Below are 16,534 nucleotides of genomic sequence, written 5' to 3' on the forward strand. Positions count from 1 at the left end.
AGGGTGCATGTGTGAGTGTGTGTGTCTGTGTGCATGTATGTGTATATGTGTGTCCGTGTGTGTGTGTGTGTGTATAGGAGTGTCCGTGTACGTGTGTATAGTGCAATGGTGGTCACCTGTAATGTGACATGAGCCCAAGGTCCCGGTTGAGGCCCTCCCTATGGGTACCAAACTTAGCTATCAGCCTCTGCTCGGCCACTTTTCGCTGCTGCCTGTCCCGAAGTCCACCTTGGAGGATGGTCACCCAAAGGTCAGATGTCAAATGTTCTGGACCACTGAAGTGTTCCCCAAATGGGAGGGAACCCTCCTGTCTGTTGATTGTTGTGCGGTGCCCATTCATCCATTGCTGTAGCCTTTGCTCGGTTTTCCCAATGTACCATGTACCCAACCCTAATCCAACACCGGCATCTCTAAATCACCACAGCAATGTGGTTGACTTTTAACTGCCCTTTCTTTGGACAATAAGGGATGAGGAATAAACTACTGAGCTAACCAGCCATAACTGGTTAGAACATCCTGCTTTGAATCAACATAAGACTGGACTCTTGTGATGCAGTAGTAGTGTCCCTAAGAGCCAAAGAGCCTGGGTTGAACTCTCATTAGTTCCAGGTATGTCATAACTCATATTTTAAAAAGAATCCGAAAGCCACAGAAAATTAGGACAGGTTAGAGCTAACAACAAACGGTTCTCCCAATAGTTTGGAATTTTTAAAAATTGCTTGATATCAGTGTGAAGGGGTATTCATTGAAACAAACCAGTTCACTCATAGAGCAGTAACTTATCACATGAAGTACTGCTGTGGAAAGGGCAGTCTCACCCACCGCAATACTTCCCGTCTGTCTGGTGTCTCCGCCTGTTCCGGGAGCACAGGAAACAGAGGGGCTGCCTCGGATTTCAGAATGGCTAGCAGTATACTGAAGGTAGGAGGGTAATTGATTGGAGGGTCGACACTGTGTTACAATGTCTCCTTCATGTGTCCGGGCTATGCAGCTTGTGTTCTCACTCACTGACGGACTCTCCTCATGGGAGGGAGCTACAATAAATAACAACCAGGGTATGGGAGAGAGAGGGTTACACTGCTGCAGGAAACCACAAAGTAAATGGCTATGAACTTTTATCAAGTAAATTTTTAAAATTTCGGTTAAACTTTCAGTGCAGCCGAGAGAAATGCCCACATGATATCATCCAGTAAAACCTCATTCAATCAGATTTTATTGTGTGAATCAATAAAAGAATGCATGTGATTGGGTTTAAAGTTCTCGCTGCATTTTTATCTTTTCTTGAACGCAACTTCAGCAAAATGCATTTACAATTTTAAAAATGGTAATGAGAATGTGATTCTGAATCTTGGATTGCCTGCTTTAAAATTGTGACGTATCGGAATAAGTGTAGGGCAAGACTTTCAGACCAATTCGGGGGTTTTGAATGGGTTAAAATTGTGCGCTGTTGTCCTTCATTGGCTCATTTCCCCTGTGGCTTGAAATATGAATTTTCTAAGGCGCTTCTGAACAACTCTCAATGCAAAGTCTGAAATACTACAAATCCCTGAAAAAAAATGTCATAGAATCTCTATAGTGTGTGGAAGCAGACCATTCGGCCCATTGAGTCCACACAGATCATCTGAAGAGCATCCCACCCAGAGCCATTCCTCCACCCTGTTCCTATAACCCTGCATTTCCCATGGCTAATCCACCCACCCTGCATATCCCAGGACACTATGAGCAATTTCCCATGACCAATACACCTGACCTGCACATCTTTGGACTGTGGAAGGAGACCAGAGCACCTGGAGGAAACCCACACAGACACAGTGAGAATGTGCAAACTCCACACAGACAGTCACCCAAGGGTGGAATTGAAACCAGGTCCCTGGCATGCTGAGGCAACTGTCATGTTGCCAGTTCCATGTGCCCAGATGAATAATCTTCAGTATTCCTTGTCCCCTTCCTCAAATCATTCTGTAACCCTTTGAATAGAGGCATCTTCTTCACCATCCTAACCCCTAGCATTTGGCCTCTCCTTTACTGTTTATGTCCTTCTGTTATCTCTCTACCATCTGAACATGCCCGGAGAGCCGTGCTGTCTGCAGTTCTCTCAGTCTTTCTCTTTTTTTTTCCACCCCATTTAAAAAGCATCATTGCAGTCTTCCAGGTTGTCTTCAGAAACCTTATGTCTTTTGACTATTCCAAAATGTCACCTTTTTCTGCTCAAACTTCCAAAGCTCTTTGCAACATTCTTCTGTTTTCTGGATCAGCACATGTTGTGCACAAAGCCAGTAGCTCCTGCTGTCCTTCCCAGAAGCTGGACTTCAAGCCATCCTGCAGCACTTCAGAATGGTTGCAGGAGTAAACGTATTCCCAGATTTGGTTTTAATGTTGGTGTTGTTTTGCTTCACCCCAATACAGAGACGTTTGAGAGAGGCAGTTCGTGTGTTGGGCAGCGGTACATGCCTGTTTTTCACATATTGTACTGTTATCGGGGATGAGAAGTTTTATGCCAGACACCTGATGCCTGCTCTGCAGAAGGTTGTGGATCCAGAAACCTCACATACTCTTGCCATCTGGTTTATTTCCAAGGGATTCATCCCACGGGCAAAATGTAGGGACTCCACCAGCCTGGTAAGTATTTCATGAAACCATAATCTAGATCTCCATCACAAAGTCCATCCTGACCATTCCCAAAGAACAGTTGAATCTGTGCAAGAAGTGAAGTGAATGCATAATTTCTTTTAGCATCATAAAGCACTTTGAACTTGCTGTGGACATAATATTTCAATGTTTCCACTATCCGCATCCATGCTGCATTTCATATTATTACCCTGCCCTTACTCTATACTTGCAGCAATTATTTTGCAATGAAGAAAGTAAGAAAGACTGCCTACTTTACAAAAAATAACGCAAATGGAAGAAAATGTCCCCTAAATTTTCTGACAAAAGGATGCAGATTGCAGTAATTTTAATTGATATTCAAATGCAACCAACTACTTTTGAAATCTTTAAAAGCAAGAGTGACTAGTCTGCAGGAAAACAATGCTGTGGATGTTCTGAGTCAATAGCCCACCAATGTGCCTGATAGTGAGTAACTGCAGGAGAGGTCAAGTAAGTGCAAACATAATGCCCTCAAAAGCCTCCAAACTCACAGTGATGAGTGCAATGATTCTTGGGAAGCACAACCTACCTACAGTGCCTGAAAAAAATAACTCTATGTAGGGTTTTGCAACTCTCAAGTTGTTACTGAAGTTCTCTCCACTACCCACCAAACCTCTGCTAGAAAACAGCCATTTCCCCATCTAATATTTTTATAATTAAAAATTAAAGTGTTCAGGAAAGATGGGGAGGAAAAAAAAACATATTTCTAATGTTGAGTGATGCTTCTCCTGTGTAACGCGTAGAAATAAACGTGAGATTAATTCGGGGTGGCCCTAGGGTAATATTAGAGGAATGACATCGCTGAGCGTGTGGAATAGCTCTCACTGGTTATTGTTGATTGTTTGCCTTATTCACTGGTGATCCCCGACCTATTTCAGGAGGTCAATGTTTTTGGCCAAAAGTTCAAGAACCCAGTGGGAATTGCAGCTGGGTTTGACAAACATGGGGAGGCAGTGGATGGTCTTTACAAGCTAGGATTTGGATTTGTGGAGGTGGGAACTGTCACTCCACAACCCCAGGATGGAAATCCCAAACCCAGGGTCTTCAGACTGGCATCTGATCAGGCTGTTATCAACAGGTAAGCTAAGGGCTGTAAGTATAAATTCTTGTTTTATAGTTAACAGAAAATATTTTGATGTAAGTATGAGTGACAGCAACCTGTTGTATGTGCTTAAATTTCACCTCAAAGTGAATTAATTAACAGAAATCACTTTTGAAGGTCAATCTCTTAGTTATACCACACAGGAATACGTTAAACAATACACATTACTCAACATCAACAGCTTGTATTTATGTAGCATCTTTTAAAATAACAAAACATTCCAAACCACTTCAGAATAGATTTCTCAAACAAATTTTGATGCAGAGTCACATAATGTTATTTTTGGGCAGATAGCCAATAGCTTGGTCAAAGAGATAGATTTTAAGTTATACCTGACGGACAACAAGGGAGGTGGAAAGGTTTAAGAGAGGAATTCCGGAGCTTAGGGATCCTGAAGCATGTCACAATTGCTAGAGTGATCAAAATATGGGAAGCTCAAGAAAGCAGAGAGCTGAGGAGAGCTATCTGCTGGAGGAGGTTACAGAGATAGGGCAGTGCAAGGAATTGAATTTGTAAATAAGAAACTTTAAAATCAGGACATTGCTTGATTAGGTATTGTAGGTTAGCAAACACAGAAATGATAGTGGAGCAGCCTTTGGTGTGAATAAAGGCATGGGCTGAAGAAATTTGGGTCAGAAGTAGAACGTGGAGGGTGTGAGTTAGAAGTGTCAAGTGTGGAGTTAACAAATATCTGGAGTAGGCTTTCCAGCAGCAGGAATCTAGAAAAATAAGAGGTGAAATAATTGAAACTTATAAGACCCTGAAAGGGAGTAGTTCCCTGTCATGGTGGAGATCAGAACTAGGGAACACTGTTTAAAACTTAAAAGGTCTCTCTTTAAAATAGAGATGAGAATTTTTTTTCTTAGACAGTCATTAACCTGTTTAATCCTCCTCCCCTGAAAGTAGTAGAGGCTGTGGCATCAAAGGTTAAGTTAAGCCAATTTTTGATAGACAGGGAGTCAAGGAGTTACAGACTGGAGCAAAGAGTAGACAGGAAAGTGGAGTGGAGAACACAACGAGATCAACCACAAACTAATTGAAAGGTGGTACAGTCTCAAAGGACCATATGACTTACCCCTGCTGGTGATGAGCTGAGACGGATGAACTCTGACAATGATATAACTGTGGAATAGATGGTTTTTGTGGTGATATGTAGATGTGGTTGGAAACCACGGGGTGAGATATGGCACCAAGTCTGTGAACAGTCCGATTCAGCCTCCGTCAGATGCCAATGTGAAGGATGGAGTCAGTGGCTAAGGAACAATGAAAATCAAAGCCTAATGGCTTCAGTCTTCTCCATGTTTACTTGAAGAAGGTTTCTGTCTAACTCGTACGGATCTCAGATATACAGCCTCAAAATTTCGTTACAGTGCAGGAGGTGAGCACAGAGATGGTGATGAGGTAGATTCATCAATGTGTTTGACAACCGATGTTATGCACATTGAGAACATTTTCAGTCAATGTATTAATTTTGAAGGGACTGGTCAGTGTTGATGATGATACTTCACTTGTGCCTCCTCCCATTTTATTTCATCTCACTCAATAAGCTGAAGGTTGAGATGATACACTCGTACCAAAGCTGGCAGAAACTGGTCCTTGTCCCTAACACCTTTCTACTTTTGATCTGAGGACAGCATGCAGCAAGCAAAGGAAGACCCAAAAAGGTGCATTTCACTGTGATCATTCGGCTCTTCAGGATTTGAGGTCAATGGTTGCTAGTTTTATGTAGCAACCTGAATTCCATTCCTGATTCTGTAAACATGTGGATTTTGCTGGTGGCATACCAGGGCAATTGAAACACCTGGCATCCACAAGTGATTTATATCGCAGTTAGTTGTGTTGTGTAATATCACCAGATACAATGCTGAGAATGGGGAATTATTCAGTTGTTGCTGGGACTGTCTCTTTTATATCTTTCCCCTCTCACCCTAAACATATGCCACCTAGTTCCGGACTCCCCCACCCCAGGGAAAAGACTTTGTCTATTCATCCTATCCATGCCCCTCATGATTTAATAAACCTCTATAAAGGTCACCCCTCAACCTCCGACACTCCAGGGAAAACAGCATCAACCTATTCAACCTCTCCCTATAGCTCACATCCTCCAACCCTGGCAACATCCTTGTAAATCTTTTCTGAACCCTTTCAAGTTTCACAACATCTTTCCGATAGGAAGGAGACCAGAATTGCACACAATATTCCAACAGTGGCCTAACCAATGTCCTATACAGCCGCAACATGACCTCCCAACTCCTGTACTCAAAACTCTGACCGATAAAGGAAGGCATACCAAATGCCTTCTTCACTATCCTATCTACCTGTGACTCCACTTTCGAGGAGCTATGAACCTGCACTCCAAGATCTCTTTGTTCAGCAACACTCTCTAGGACCTTACCATTAAGTGTATAAGTCCTGCTAAAATTTGCTTTTCCAAAATATAGCACCTCACATTTATCTGCCACTTCTCAGTGCATTGGCCCATCTGAACAAGATCCCGTTGTAATCTGAGGTATCCTTCTTCACTGTCCACTACACCTCCAATTTTGGTGTCACCAATGTAGCATTAAGAATCACTTCATTATTTTTTAGAAGATACCTTTTTGAATGTGTTTTTCTTTAATACAGATATGGTTTTAATAGTCATGGTTCTATTGCTGTACAGCAGAGGCTTCAAGCTCGGTCAGAAACCCAGGAACAGCTTACAAAAGGTAAGATGTTTGGTAAGGTAACAGAAGATGTTTGAATACAGGGGATGTGCTGTATTGTTTATCAAACCTGCTTCACTTTATTGTTTCAGTTTATTCTGTTTTGTTTTGACACAAATTCTTTTCAGCTTTATTCCTCTATTTAGCCTGCGCACAACACATGTTTATCTCTTCTAAAGGTGCAAACGCGAACCATTAGAAATAAATTGCCTTGGCTGTAACACAGTGTCTTGCCACATGGTGGCAGCAGAGTAAGCTTCTTTTACACAATACCTAAAGGAAATCCTAACTACAAAAGTTGCAGATCTAACACAACTGCAAACACTTGAAATACTCACCAGCTCAATTCCAGTCTGAGGAGAGAAACAATCAAGTTAATGTTTCAGCCTGTATACTTTTAAGAATTGAAAGATCATTAACTTGAAACATTAATGCATGTTTCCATCCTTCAACACGGGCAGCCTAACCTGCTGAGTGTTTTCAGCATTGTCTGTTGGTATTTGAAAGCATCCTTGTTAACTTTTTAACTGTCTAAGGTTTCAACTTGCTAAATGAGACAGCTAAATGTCAATTAATTGTTTTTGAAAATGTTTAATATATAATGTGCCAACATTGGTCATCAGTAAAACAAAAGCAATGCTGCAAATCTGAAATATAAATATGCAGTGCTGGAGAAACTCAGCAGGCCTGCTAGCATCTGTGAAGAGAGGAAGAGTTAATGTTTTGAGGCTAGTATGAGCTTTCTTCAGAACCCATCCTTTCAATTCTGAAGAAGTCATATCGGACTCCCAAGTGTTGACTCTTGTTTCTCTCTCCACAGCTGCTGCCAGCCTTGCTGAGATTCTCCAGTATTTCCTGGTTTTATTGATGGTTATTGAGTTGGGATGTTCTGAACTCACCTGAAGTGCAGTTTATTGACTTTTTGAATTCCATAGAATAAGGAACAGGAGTAAGCAATTCAGCCCCTCAAGCCTGCTCCACCATTTAATATGATCATGGCTGATCACAGCCTCAAGTCCACATTCAGCCGTCTCCCACAATCTTTTAACACATTTCAAAATCTAATCTGAATTAGCACCAAAGCTCATTTGTATGTTCAAGTGGATGTTAATCGTTCCCGTGGCAATGATTCAAGAAAAGGAGAATGAGTTGTCCTTGTGTCTTACACAATTTATCCCTCAGTCAAGATCTCCAGAGCGTTGTATTTGCACGATTGTGATACTGGAGGCTTTTGTTCTGCAAAGCAACAGTGATTGCATTTTGAAATGAATTCACACTGATTATAAAACTTCTTAAGATATCTTGAAGGTGTGAGAGGCCTTATGTAAATGCCATTTCATTTATTATTGTTAAATTGGATCTTAATGCTTCTGTAAAGCCAGTTGGTTCAGGTTCCAATCAGTGCCATTCTGTAATCCTCATTCAGTATTCCCTTCACAACTTTATCATCTGGAATCTGAGCGCAGGCATTGGTTCCAGTACATCTGCAGTGGGAAAAATGATAAAATAATCGCTGGAGAAACTTGGAACAATTTCCTTGTCTTTGAAGTTGTAAAAACAGTTTAATTCCAGTTGTCACAAACAAAACAGAAATCGTTGAAAAGCCTCTGGCAGCATTCTGTGGAGAAAAAGCAGAGATAACATGTTGTTCCAATGACCCTCCTTCAGAACAACTTAACTGTTTCTTTCCACAAAGGCTGGCAGACTTGCTGAGTTTTTCCAACAATCTCTGTCTTTGATTCTGATTTCCAGCATTTCTGAGTAATATTTCTGCTTTCTGTCAAACTCTGTGTAATATCTGTCAAATATATTCTGTTGGAATATTCTTCTAAACATGTGAATTATTTTTTGTTTCGGTAGTGGGGAGACCTTTGGGTATAAATCTTGGGAAGAACAAGCTGTCTCAAGATGCTGCGGCTGACTATGTGAAAGGGGTCCAGCAGCTGGGTCCATTAGCTGACTATCTGGTTGTGAATCTGTCCAGTCCCAACACCCCAGGTTTGAGAGCGCTTCAGAGCAAGAAGGAGCTGAGGACTCTGTTGGAGAAGGTCAGCAAGATGCTCTCCTTTATTTATGCAGTATACAACGAGCACTAAAAGCAAAACAAAATTCATAGAATCCCTACAGTGTGGAAACAGGCCATTTGGCCCATCGAGTCCACACCAACCCTCTGAAGAGCATCCCACCCAGACCCACTCCACTACCCTACCCTGAAGCCCTACATTTCCCATAGCTAATCCATCCAGCCTGGACAAGCTGGGCAATTCAGCATGGCCAATCCATCAAACCTGCACATCTTTGGACTGTGAAAGGAAACCGGAGCACCCGGAGGAAACCCGTGCAGACACTGGGAGAATGTGCAAATTCCACACAGACAGTTCCCTGAGGGTGGAATCAAACTTTGGTCCCTGGCAATGCCAACCACTGAGCAATCATGCCACCCTTATTGTTTATCATTTCATGGCACAATGGTAGCACTTTACCTGAGTGTCAGGAGCTTATTGATTCAAGTCCAACTCCAGAACTTGAGAACGGAATCTAACCTGACAGACCAACATCCTATTGAAGGGGTGGTGTTCTGTCGGAGACGTTAACCTGACTCCACAATTGCTTTCTTGTACAGACATAAAAGCTCCCTTGGCATCATTTAAAATAAGATAAAGGGAGTTCCATCTTAGCACTGGCCAGTATTTAGCCCACAACCAACATCATTTAAACAGACAGCTGGTCAGTACCATGTCCAGAGTATTTGATTCTCTGTAGAACATGTTTCAACATCCTGAAATTGTAAAATACAACATATAAATGCATTATTTTTGTTTTCTGTTGTTAAAGGAGAAAGCAAGTATCTATCCTCAATTATTTTCTTTATTCATACCCATTGTTGATTCCTATTTCATGTTGGCAAACATGTACTTACTTTTGTTTTTGAAAGAAAATGTAGGCATTCTCATTTCTTTACTGCCTCAGTCTATCTGTGCTGTTAGGATACTGCGTCTCCACCTTTTTAATAACTTCTTTTTGAAGTTTTTTTTAGCAACTTTTCCTAATTTCTTTTTCAAGGTGTTGAAGGAAAGAGACTCTCTAACTGTCAACCGGAAGCCAGCTATACTTTTAAAAATAGCTCCAGATCTGACAGCTCAAGATAAAAAAGACATTGCTGGTGTTGTAATGGAGGTGAGGACATGCAGCCATTGAGCTTGCACCTATAACCTGATCATGGATCTGAATTCGTAGAAATGAACCAGTCCACTCCCTGAATTGGGCTAGGATGAGATGAGCTTTCCATTTCACGGGCTGGAGCAGGAAACCCAGTGGAGGTAATCAGCCCTTGTTCTGGGTGTGTTGCCGAGACCGATCTTGTCTTTTAGAATTCAGACTGTGAGGCTAGATTTGCATGTTTTCTTCCTCTCTATCTTTTATAAGATATGGTAGGCCAGTGAAAGGGCATGAATCTATTGAGTCACTGCATTATTCTCATTCCCATGTGTAATTTTCCACTTAATGTATTGCTGTTCCAAATTGCAGCTGGGAGTTGATGGTCTCATTGTGACAAACACAACAGTCAGCAGGCCGCGGTCTCTTCAAGACCCACAACAGGCTCAATCTGGGGGCCTGAGTGGAGCACCACTGAAGGAAATGTCAACACAGACTGTGAACGAGATGTATTCACTAACCAAAGGTATGATTCAGCCACATTGAATCACAAATGGCATCAGTGACTGAGAGTTCAAATTCAATATTGGGCACAGGAGGCGTAATATTGGGAGGCTTCACTGACACCACACTGGGCAAAAAGGCAGAAAATTTACCCATTACAGCAAACAGATTTTCTCAAGATTTTTTTAAAAGGAACTTTGATTTAAATGGAAATTTAGCCAAGTTAATGAACTAAATTGGCTATGTCCCTTTACTATTTTAAACTGAAATGAGCCTTGAGAAATCTACAGTGATGTAGTATTATATGTGGATGATCTACAAGCTAACTAGACGTTATTGTTTCAGGGCAGCATGCTTTACTTTGTGCCCTCTGTACTTCAAAATGGACTGTGATGGCAGATGAATTAAAATTGGAGGAGTAAAGCATGTTGCTGTGAAACAATAATGTTTCATTAGCTTGTAGAACCTCCATATATGTTTCTGCATCCCTCTAGATTTTCTTTTTAAGGTGCACTGCTGTGACACTGCCCACTTAGTTCATTTCTTCAGCTAAATTTCCACTTTCTGTGGGAACTCCACCCCGGGACCTCAGCACCTTGTCCTCCACCCCGGGATGTAAAGTGATATTGGTCACTTTTACTGTTGCATCAGGTTGGACACGGCCTTCATTTAAATTGCCCTTTCACTTTCAGTGTCTTTGTAAAATCTAACCAAAAGCAAAAGGTCAGTGTTACTGCATTCAACTTGAGCAAGGTTCATGATTAAAATTTTGAACTCACCATCCACATCTCCAGATTCATGAAATTATGTAAAGATTGCTCACCATTTGGACACAATCCAGTGCCTCTCGCTAAGACATGAAGAGGCACAAGGATGGTGGAGTTGCAAAAAAGATTATTGTACAGTAGAATAGCATCAGATTGGAGCAATAAATATTTGACTTTTCTTGTTCATTGTCCTCTTCACTGGGATAAAGTTTGACAGCCGCTAGGTGTCCTCCAATAGTTTGCTGAAATGGCTATTGACAGTGTGATCAGTGACTTTAGCCACTGGGTATCAGAACCAGTCTTGCCCACACCTATTTCCAATAAGGTGCTCTATTGTGATGAGGAATCAGAATTGCCCTCTCCAAATCCAGAGCAAAAAAACAATTGTAACTCCTTTTAGATAATTCAGGTAAAGAGAGAGCAATTACAGGAGCAAAAAAGTCTGTGTTTAATAATATAGAACTCTAGTTAGACCGTACCTGCGTGTTCTCATGTGTGACAGATATATCCACAGACTGAGTGCAGTGAAGGTTCACCAGACCACTCCCTGAGATGGTGGGACTGTCCAATGAGGAAAGATTGAGTTGAGCAAAGGTTAGAAGAGAGCTGATCTTTAAAGTGATAGGCAGAATAGATGCTGAAAGCATGGTTACATCCCACCCCCCCCCACCCCACCCCCCCCCCCCACCCCACCCCACCCCAGCTACGGGACCTAGAAGCAGGGGATACAGATTCAGACTAAAAGGCAAGCCATTCAGCATTGAGATGAGAAAGAACTTTCTAACCTCAAGACAGAAATTGATGGATTTCTAGTAACCAATGACATTGGGGAGACGGGTATAGAACAGGAATGTGACGTTGAGGTGGATGATCTAGAATATATTGATAAAAGGTAGCACACAGGTCCGTTCTGGTCTATATTAGTTTAGCTATTTAATGAATGAACTCTTTAATTCTTTAGTTCCTTTATTTTTATTATACAAGCATACACAAAATCCATTTACTGATCATAATATAATTGAGATTCTTGTCCTGTATTATTAAACTTACAACAAAAACAGAAATTGTTGGAGAAACTCAGCACATCTGTCCGCAACTACGCAGAGAAAGCAGAATCAACATGGTCACTGGAGTGGAAACATGAACTCTGCTTTCTCACCACGGATGCTGTTGAGTTTCTCCAGCAACTTTTTTTCATTTCAGATTTTCAGTATCCATAGTTCTTTGGTTTTATTTCATTTTGTGTTGAATTTATGTATATTCCGAATAGTAAAAAATCCTGCTGAGGCTGAAGTATTGCCAGTGTGATACATGCCCCTCTAGTACAAGTCACATTTAATTAATTTAGTTGTTGTGCTTGTTTGTGCAGGAAGAATCCCTATTATAGGAGTCGGTGGGATCAGCAATGGAGCTGATGCCCTTGAAAAGATCCGAGCAGGAGCCACTTTGATTCAGTTGTACACAGCCTTCGTTTATCAAGGGCCCCCTGTGGTGAACAAAATCAAACGTGAACTAGAGCAGCTGTTAAAGTAAGTGTGCTTTACTCATCCAATTATGCTTTCCATTCAGTAGCGCATTCATTGACAGCAAGGTGTTTCATAAAACACTTTGTTTTTGGCTTGCAGTGTTGATGGAATGGGATGATATTCCTACACATGGGGAAGTACATTTTCAGAGAATGAGAACTTGTTAAAGAGCAAAATCTATTGAATCTGGTGGAGCAGGTTACATTCGAGTCCCATTTAAAATCTGTTGTCACTCACCGCTATAAAAGCGATATCAATAACATAACTAGGCATTAGACAGTACAGTGGAGGGTACAATGTGGATTGTCTCACTGAACAATCAATCCTCTGCCCACATTGCAGGACAGTTATCATAGCAACACACTTGTCATTGAATTGAGCCTGATGTCCCTACCTCCCTGCCTTTGAGGAATTGTCTCTATGGAGGCGGTATAGAGCAGCAGAAGTTCAGTATTTAAGTAATAACATTTCTATCAGAGTAATTGTGTCATATAATTGAAAATGAATTCAGTAGCAGTTCTGTTTTCACATGTCAGTCCCTTGTGATTGAAATTATTGCTGTGCCATCACACAAAGAGGGAGCTGTTTCTTTCTGTTTCTGTGAGCAAGGTCTCAATTGTAATTCAGTGTTTTTTCTTTGTAGGGAACAAGGATTTTCCAGTATTGCTGAAGCAGTTGGTGCAGATCACAGGTCGTGAGAGATACAGTTGCTAGTACTCGTTACAGTGTTCAAGATGGGCCTGTTGCTGCAGTCACAGCAGCTACTGTGTAGTTGCAGGGCAACTACAATGGGTTAGGCCCTGATGAACTCAAGGTGATAACTGATGTCCTTCATCAGTTTGAACACTACTAGATAAGAAGAATGAGAAGACCTCGCAGCTACACAGAAGAATATCCCTTGGGGATCACAAGCAGCTGAAGTTTTGTACCAGATAATGTGATAGGTTTGACAGACAATCCATGGAGTGATAAAATAAAGAAATGGGATTTTAGTGAGCAAAATTTGTCAAAGATAAATTAACAGTATAAGTATTGTATCCTCGCCCAGAGATTCATATAATCATGGAGATGTACCGCCCGGAAACAGACCCTTTTGTCCAACTCATCCATGCTGACTAGATACCCCAACCCAATCTAGTCCTACCTCCCAGCACCCCACCCATATCCTTCCAAACCCTTCCTATTCAGATACCCATTCAGATGCCTTTTAAATGTTGCAATCGTACTAGCCTCCACCACTTCCTCTGGCAGCTCATTCCGTACACATACCACCCTCTGCATGAGGAAGTTGCCCCTCAGGTCCCTTTTACATCTTAACCCTCTCACCCTAAGTCTATGCCCTCTAGTTCTGGACTCCTCCACCCCAGGGGAGAGACTTTGTCTATTTATCCTATCCATGCCCCTCATGATTTTATAAACCCCTATAGCGTCACGCCTCAGACACTCCAGGGAAAACAGACCCAGCCTATTCATCCTCTCCATATAGCTCAAATCCTTCCAACCTGGCAACATGCATGTAAATCTTTTCTGAACCTTTTCTAGTTTCACAACATCCTTCTGATAGGAAGGAGACATTTGCACGCAATATTTCAACTGTGGCCGAAATAATGTCTTGCACAGCCGCAACGTGACCTCCCAACTCCTGTACTCAATACTCTGACCAATAAAGGAAAGCATACCAAACACCGCCTTCACTGTCCTATCTACCTGTGACTCCACAATCCAGGAGCTATGAACCTGCACTCCAAGGTCTCTGTTCAGCAACATTCCCCTGGACCTTAGTGTATAAGTCCTGCTAAGATTTGCTTTCCCAAAATGCAGCACCTCACATTTATCTAAGTTAAACTCCACCATTGGCCCATCTGATCAAAATTCCATTCTGAGGTAATGTTCTTCGCTGTCCACTACACCTCCAATTTTGATGTCATCTGCAAACTTACTAACTATACCTCTTATGCTCGCATCCAAATCATTTATATACCTAACAAAAAGTAGTGAACTCAGCACCGATTGTTGTGGCACTCACTGGTCACAGGCCTCCAGTCTGAAAAACAACTCTCCACCACCACCCTCGGTCTTCTACTTTTGAGCCAGTTCTGTATTCAAGTGGCTAGTTCTCCCTGTATTCTGTGAGATCTAATCTTGCTAATCAGTCTCCCATGGGGAACCTTGTCGAAAACCTTACTGAAGTCTATTTTGATCACGTCCACTGCTCTGCCTTCATCAATCCTCTTTGTTACTTCTTCAGAAAACTCAGTCAAGTTTGTGAGACATGATTTCTGACTCTCAGAAATACATGTACATCCTGTCCCTCAGGATTCCCTCCAACAACTTGCCCACCAAGTTTTTTTCATTGAAAAGTTTTTTTTAAATCCTTTACAAAACATTTCTATATAAAGAAAAAGAATAACATCATCAAAACAGAAAAAAAAGTACAAAGAACAAGGTCTTAGCATAGTACCATTGTTAATTAACAACCCACTATTCTACCAAAACAAACATATCTACTTAACTAAAACTAAACTACAAACATATTAAATAAATACTAACTTAAACTACGTTCAAATAATTTAATAATATCTCACTACTTTATCTTACTCATCGCACCTCCACTGAGGCTCCCACCCCTGGGAGTACCCCCTACAGTACACATATTCTTTTCCTTCCAGTCTTCGCCTAAAGATTCCCACAGCTGTACCACGGACCTGACGAATGTTGCCAACAAGCCAGCTTCAATATCATTTTAAGAAGGGCCACCACATCTTGTAAAACTCTTCCATTTTGTGGCACACCATATTTGTGAGGTAATCTTGGGGGAGATGCTCCATCACCAGGTTACGCCATCCCAGAAGATGTGGTGATTTTTCTGATGTCCAATTTATTAGAATGTTCTTCCTTGTGCAATGGGCAAGGATATTACACAGTCTCTTCCCACGTCCCCCCAGAGAGGGCAAATTTGGCAACCCCACAAGAAGAATTACTGGATCCATGTTAATTTCAATCCCCAGAATGTCATTTAATTCCCTTACTATAGCACTCCAATATCTTTGGATCTTGCAACATGACTAATAACAATGTGTGAGAGTGCCTATATTAATTTTACATTTAGGACATTCTGGTGACACTCCTCTCTCAAACGTAGCTAGCCTTTCTGGTGCCATATGAGCCATGTGTAATATCTTCAATTGCATACCCTGAGCTCTGTTACATACTGAAATTTTCCTTATATTCCCCCAGATATCTTCCCGTATCCCCGGTGAAATGTTCTGTCCTAACTCTCAGTTCCACGTCTTACAGATTCCTTCCATATCCCCCAGAGCATTGCCTTTCTGTAAATGATGTAAAGTTCTAAATGAAAGACTACCTGAACACTGGAGTATTCTTTTCTCCGCATTGGATTTATAACATTGGGACAGGAGTGTGGTCTTCCTCTGTATATAGTCCCTTAGCTGGAAGTATCGGAAAAGATCTTTATTCGACAATCCATATTTCTGACAACTGACTAAATGACATCAGGATCTCTTCCTCGACTAAGTCTCCCAAACATAAAGTCCTTTATTCTCCCATGTCTTAAAGCTGGAGTCCATTGTCCCAAGTTTAAGTCCTTGGGCTCCTACCAACGAGGTAAATGGCGAAGTTTTAAACCAATTGCCCTCGTCTTGCCTCATTATCTTCCAGGCTTTCACTGTATTCATGATTATTGGACTATTGCATTGCTGGGTCACAGATATCACCTTGTGCATAAATAATAAATTGATAGAGGACATTTTGAATGTGAGGCTTCAATATCAAGCCAGATCGATTCTGAACTCCCCCCCCACTATGCCCAATCACCAACATCCGTTAACAGAGCACATATTTGGTATTTCTTCAAATCTGGAAGACCCACCCTCTCTCAGCCTGTGAAAGCTGTAATTTAGTCAATTTAATTAGAGGACACCTATAGCACCAATAAAGGACCCTGGCCAACCATTAATCCTCCGGAATACTTGACTAGATAACAGTAATGCGAGCATTATCATGAGATATAGCAGTCGGGGAAGCACATTCATCTTAAGCAGGGCTATTTGGCCCAGCCATGATAACAGTAATCCCTCCCATCACTGCAAATCCTGTTTTATCCTC

The 16,534-nt window shown here is 41.5% G+C and overlaps 1 protein-coding gene across 2 annotated transcripts; it reads left to right on the top strand.

Moving 5' to 3' along the window:
- The first annotated feature begins 867 nt into the window (after positions 1 to 867).
- dhodh (dihydroorotate dehydrogenase) lies at positions 868 to 13,966 on the top strand. Of its 2 annotated transcripts, XM_060837633.1 has the most exons (9): positions 868 to 921; positions 2,407 to 2,619; positions 3,528 to 3,727; positions 6,377 to 6,459; positions 8,317 to 8,504; positions 9,520 to 9,633; positions 9,985 to 10,138; positions 12,253 to 12,412; positions 13,053 to 13,965. In XM_060837633.1, exons 1-9 carry the CDS (start codon positions 901 to 903, stop codon positions 13,105 to 13,107), a joined length of 1,188 nt encoding a protein of 395 aa, XP_060693616.1. In that variant the 5' UTR covers positions 868 to 900; the 3' UTR covers positions 13,108 to 13,965. The 2 variants fall into 2 exon arrangements, with proteins under 2 accessions (XP_060693616.1, XP_060693617.1); XM_060837634.1 differs by lacking the exon at positions 9,520 to 9,633 and having other exon boundaries at positions 13,053 to 13,966.
- The last annotated feature ends 2,568 nt before the right edge of the window (positions 13,967 to 16,534 follow it).

Source organism: Hemiscyllium ocellatum, chromosome 17, assembly GCF_020745735.1.
Source record: "Hemiscyllium ocellatum isolate sHemOce1 chromosome 17, sHemOce1.pat.X.cur, whole genome shotgun sequence".
Taxonomy (NCBI): domain Eukaryota; kingdom Metazoa; phylum Chordata; class Chondrichthyes; order Orectolobiformes; family Hemiscylliidae; genus Hemiscyllium; species Hemiscyllium ocellatum.

Excerpts from the sequence above, each read along its gene's own strand:
- dhodh (XM_060837633.1), top strand. The coding sequence starts at position 901 with ATGGCTAGCAGTATACTGAAG. Across the intron at positions 2,620-3,527 it reads GTAGGGACTCCACCAGCCTG|GAGGTCAATGTTTTTGGCCA; the intron begins GTAAGTATTTCA and ends GACCTATTTCAG. Across the intron at positions 12,413-13,052 it reads GAACTAGAGCAGCTGTTAAA|GGAACAAGGATTTTCCAGTA; the intron begins GTAAGTGTGCTT and ends TTTTCTTTGTAG.